Below are 5,488 nucleotides of genomic sequence, written 5' to 3'. Positions count from 1 at the left end.
TAATACAACATTTTGACGGTTCGATAATTTATAATTAATTTTAATTTTCGAAAAACATAACCTTAAACAGTTCTACTGCAAAACTACAAATTCGCACATACGACGAATAAATTAATGCAAAAATGCAACCCTAGATAAAATCCAAATAAAATGATCCTAAATATTTGCAATCGCTTGATGCTATCCAAATACAATTCTCTTAAATATATACAATCGCTCGATGCTATCTAAATGCAATGCTCCTAGATATATGCAATCGCTCGATGCTATCCAAATGCAATGCTCCTAAATATATGCAATCTTTCGATGCTATCCAAATGCAATGCTCCTAAATATATGCAATTGCTCGATGCTATCCAAATGTAATGCTTCTAAATATATGCAATCGCTCGATGCTATCCAAATGTAATGCTTCTAAATATATGCAATCGCTCGATGCTATCCAAATGCAATGCTCCTAAATAATAATATTATGCTACATAAATATGTAAATCATTTAGATATCTCAATACAGTTAATTTAATATCAAATAATATTTCGATATTTGATGTGAATTTGAAGGCAAGAAAAAGGTTTATGTATGTATGTGGTAGTTAATCCCGGAATTATTGTTTCAGATTTATGTAAGACTGGATGTTATATTATCTATTATTTCTAATTGCCTTCGCCACCCCCCTCGCTTCACTATAATGTAGTATTTTAACACAGGGTTCATAACCGCTCCCTTAGATCTCATCACCACCCATAATTGTAGGGGGCGATATCAGTCATTTTGAGAATCAGCGGTCAATCGGTAAATAATGGATAATGGTCGCGGAGTGGTATTGAGGTACCCACCGCACATACGCTACGTGCCTACACAGCCTATATCTACCGTACACCGTACATTACAGTACAGTGTACAGTAGGTATGGCGTATGGCGTATAGCGTACAGTGCACGGCACGAGGCACGAGTGTATTATTACGATTGTGAGCGCCGCGCGCCGGGTCGTGAACTACGAATGCCGTCATACCGACAGAGGTACTTACCAGTTACCTACCGTGGGACCGTGGGACCCGCCGGGGTCTGCAAACTCTGCCGGGAAGGGTTCCTAAATTGCGATAGATCCGAACTAAAAAAATGCACAGATGTTTTTGTAAATAGGGGGGAACTTTTTACACAGCAGGTATTGTTGAAATTTATTGAAATTTTATACAAACATCTTGGTATGTGTGAAGGGAGATCTTAACAACTATAAATCTGAAATCTGCATGTTTAATTGAGGAGGTAAAAGTTATTGAAATGTGAGCTCTGGTGTAACTAAATTTGAACATATGCTTACTCCTATAAATTCATTAAGTCATTTCAATCATTAGTTATGGAGGCTTAAAAAATCCATTGGTCATTAAAAATAGGACAACATTTTTTTATTACGAGGCCTCCGTGGTCGAGGGGTAAGGCTCTCGACTAGCAATCCGGAGTCGCGGGTTCAAAACCCGGCGTGAGCTAATAAATTTTATTTGATTAAGATACTACCAGTATCGCCTTGGTGTAGGACCACCATTCACAATTGAAACGTTGCTTAAATAGCTTTAGCTGTGTTTGGTGACCAGATTTAAATATCTAGGTACTTTCTAAATACTAACTTTCCTCTTTCCCAATCTTCTTTCCTCCCCACTACCTTCTCACAACCTACCCAATAGGGGATGCCATAGTCCCACGAGCTCCGGACAGTTGAAACTTTGCGGCATTCACATAAAAAATAATCATATTATTTGTTACCGCTGGATATAATATGTATTTCTTTTTTAATCTAAATCTCAGGTGTATAGTCGGATCGCAAAGCTTACATAATTCATGTAAACCGTAATTCTATTATAATCCTCAAATTAATCTCAAAATGATTAGTTCTTAATATTTGGACTCCTATAATAATCCTTACAGTACTTACTACTTACCTAACACGTACTGAAATAAGCCAACAGTAAATTATCTATTATCATTGACATACATAGAAGTCTAGAAGTAATGGATTAGATTAGAGAAGTAGAACTACCTAGGAAGAATTAATCCACACACCACATCCACTGAATATTACATTTATTATTACCCAGATAAGCTTTTGATATATTTATCTTTGGTTTACATATAACATACAAGTATCTACTTCTAAAATAGTACCTACCTAACCTACAGACTATCGTTTCAATTAGAAAATTAAATTATCAAAATTACATTCCATGTACACTATAATCACGAGGTATGAGGACACGGAGGCAGAAATTAAACTTTAAAAACACCTTCAAGGAAAAAGGCTGACATGATAAATCCATTATGAATCATAGCAAGCACCTTTACAAGGAAATTCCAGCCGAAATTAGAAAGATATTCAAAAAAATAATAATTTAAAAACGGATAGTTATCATTTAACATCCACACACGCAAATGGATCACATCCAATAATATTCATAAATAAATTCAAAGTTTTAATTTATTTATCCTCTTTTCACTACATTGTTTTAATAATAACAATATTTGGCTAATTTATATAGCACCGTTTTCTTGAAAAATCACTTCATAGGCGCTGTACAAACATATTTCTTAAATAGTTAATACTAGAACTACTGACTTACATCTAAGACTTATATTTAGTGACTTTCGATTGAGGCCTATAACTACTATCTTAATGACATATATATTTACATATGTAGAAACTTACAACATCAACATTAACAATCTAATTTTACTAGCGCCAGAAGAAGAAGGAAGTTCTATAATATTAAGGTGTTTTTATAATTAATTTTAGAACACGGGTGCAAAATGCGCCCAGTGGGTTAGCTGGATAAATATCTTAAATGAATGAAGTGAATGAATGAAATTATTCGTCGATCTTTAACGCATTTTAGTCTATTTCCATTATAACTGCTTTACTAATATATATACTATTTAATATACCTACAATAACATCTAAATCATGCGAACTAGTGAGGTGTTCACAAAACATTTGACACTCTCTACCATGTTGTATAATAGGATTTTTTTATTACTTGCACTTATCGTTTATTACCTGTAAACTGTGTGTAGTACCGTAACGAGTACAGAACTAAATAAAATAAAATAATCAAATAAATGAAACATGCGTGATAAATCTCGAAGATTTGTGAGGAATGGTGTTGCGTTGGAAGCCAGCAGCCAACAGCCAGCAGCCAGCAGAAGCCATCAGCAACGATGGACCAGTAGTAGGTAGAGGCAGCTATAGGAAGAGATGGCTTGTGCCGCGGAGGCGGGCGCCGGTCCCGCGCAATGCCGGGCAGTCACGGCGCGAGCCAAAGCCGGTACCTCTACCGTCCACTCGTGCTATGAGGTACACCACATACTAATGCGAGTATTGCACACTAACTCACGTTAATGCCATTTGCGAATAATATTTATATACATAGGCATGACGGGAAATTCCAATATAAATCACTGCGGAAATTTGCAATTAAATAGTATTTTTTTACCATCGTCGTATCAGCTATCAATAGGTATCTTATTTGATCTAGTATCAACTGTCTAATCAAATTTCTATTTAGTATTATTAAAGTTCCTGTAATCAATGTGAAGAAATTGATGAAGATTTATTTAAAAAAAAAGGTGTAACACGTTCACCAGTAGGTAATTGCAATTCGGTCGTAGGTAAATTGAACAATTATACATAAAAAAGCGAACAATCAGAGATGAAAAGAGAAGTGATTAGAAGTTGGTTGAGTGTGATGGTAGGTAATTAGTGGTGGGTGACGGAATGCTGGCATTACATAAGCGTGCGGGGAGCGTGGGGGAGCCGGAGTTGCAGCCGAGTAGCAGTGAGTAGATCCGAGCGGCAGCTGCGGCCACAGGTGGCCCTGCCTGCCCGCCTGCCCGACCGAGCCCGCGCCTGGGAACTCGCCGTACGCCACGGTTCCCACGCCCGGACCCTATATAAGCGGCACTTACATCATTTTGCTTCATTCCGTATCACAGCGGAGCGCGCGCTAGACGTGTCTAACCGACCTACAACCAATATTCAGTCTGAAACCTTTTATTTGCCTTACGATGTCTTACGAAGTTGCTTACGAAAACAACACCGCCTTCGGGCCGGAGGGAGTTCGTCCCGTGTCCCGTACATACCAGTACAGGAAAGTGATGAAGCCAATGTTGGAGAGGAAGCGCAGGGCTCGCATCAACCGCTGCCTAGACGAGCTCAAGGAGCTGATGGTCTCCGCCCTTCAAGCTGAGGGCGAGAACGTCGCCAAGTTGGAGAAAGCCGATATTCTGGAACTGACAGTTCGTCACCTCCGCGGCCTGCGCAGAGCTGACCGCTTCAGGGCTGGCTTCACTCACGCCGCCGCTGAGGTTTCCCGCTGCCTCGCCTCCACCCCTGGAGTGGACGTCGCCCTGGGAACCCGCCTCATGACCCACTTGGGCCACCGCCTCAACCGCCTGGACTCCGAGCCCGCCTACAGCCCGCCCGCCTACAGCGCGCCGCCCACCCCAGCCCCCTCCGAGCACCTGCCGCCCACCCCCGCCAGCTCCCCGGAGCCCTGCGCCATGGACTGCACTGCCGCCACCATGATCAGCTACTGCCCCGAGCCCCTGTGGCGCCCCTGGTAGACCAACCAGCTCTCAGTGACAGTTGACAGTCTGACAGCAATCACCGCGGTTCCTTCAGTGACATGTTTTTACTACTGAAGAAATCTACTTTTCGTTGAATACAGTGTTTGCCTGACAGTTTGGAGTTTGGACATCGACGTCTTCCGTAGTTTTTAAAATTACTCAAAGTTATTTGGATATTGTTTAAGTTTTCCTAGTGTTTAATTTCGGTGTTTTCCTTTCCCGAAGACTAATGTGACATCGAAAGATCTCAAGCTTTAATTAGAATATTTAGTGTTTAGGTTATTGATAATAACAAACCAGCTTTAATAGGATAGGATTAATGTGATATAGACTAAAAAATGTTATTTTATACAAGAGTTAAATGTTATTGTTGTACCTGTGATTAAGGCAAAAGACGTTTCATCGTTTTTCCAAATGAATTGAAAACGTTGTAAATAATCATCATTTATGAACATGATGTGTATCGCTCGGAAATTTTTTTTGAATTCCGCGATATCAAAAGATTCAAAAGAATATATTGAATAAAAAAATGCAATTACATGAACTTACTTGTTTACATTTAAAACAAAATATCCCCCCTCTTTCCTACCATCCTTGAACTGTCATATTTATATATCAACAAAATTATAACTACCCATAACGTTATATGAGTAAATTTTTACCTTGGTAGAAAAAAATCTACTGATCCAATGATATCAGGAAACACTTTTAATTCATACCTACACAAAACATTCCCATGAAAGTAATGGGACATTTATATTCAATCTCGAACTTACACTACCCGGTCCAAAGCAACAATACATTTGTGTATCTTGTACTACCTCTCGAAGAAAGTATACTCTTTTACCCACACCCTCATAATTCTATGCATT

General features: G+C 39.1%; 1 protein-coding gene across 1 annotated transcript; it reads left to right on the top strand.

Annotated features, from left to right (window-relative positions):
- The first annotated feature begins 3,986 nt into the window (after positions 1-3,986).
- Positions 3,987-5,143, top strand: LOC149426913 (enhancer of split mbeta protein-like). Its single transcript, XM_089639105.1, has one exon. The coding sequence runs from the start codon at positions 4,056-4,058 to the stop codon at positions 4,611-4,613; it is 558 nt and encodes a 185-aa protein (XP_089495231.1). The 5' UTR covers positions 3,987-4,055; the 3' UTR covers positions 4,614-5,143.
- The last annotated feature ends 345 nt before the right edge of the window (positions 5,144-5,488 follow it).

The sequence above is a fragment of the Hesperophylax consimilis genome, chromosome 1 (assembly GCF_061612785.1).
Source record: "Hesperophylax consimilis isolate HC1 chromosome 1, BYU_Hcon_1.0, whole genome shotgun sequence".
Classification (NCBI taxonomy): Eukaryota; Metazoa; Arthropoda; class Insecta; order Trichoptera; family Limnephilidae; genus Hesperophylax; species Hesperophylax consimilis.
Note: the sequence above shows the minus strand (reverse complement) of the source record. Positions and strands in the feature narration are given on the sequence as shown.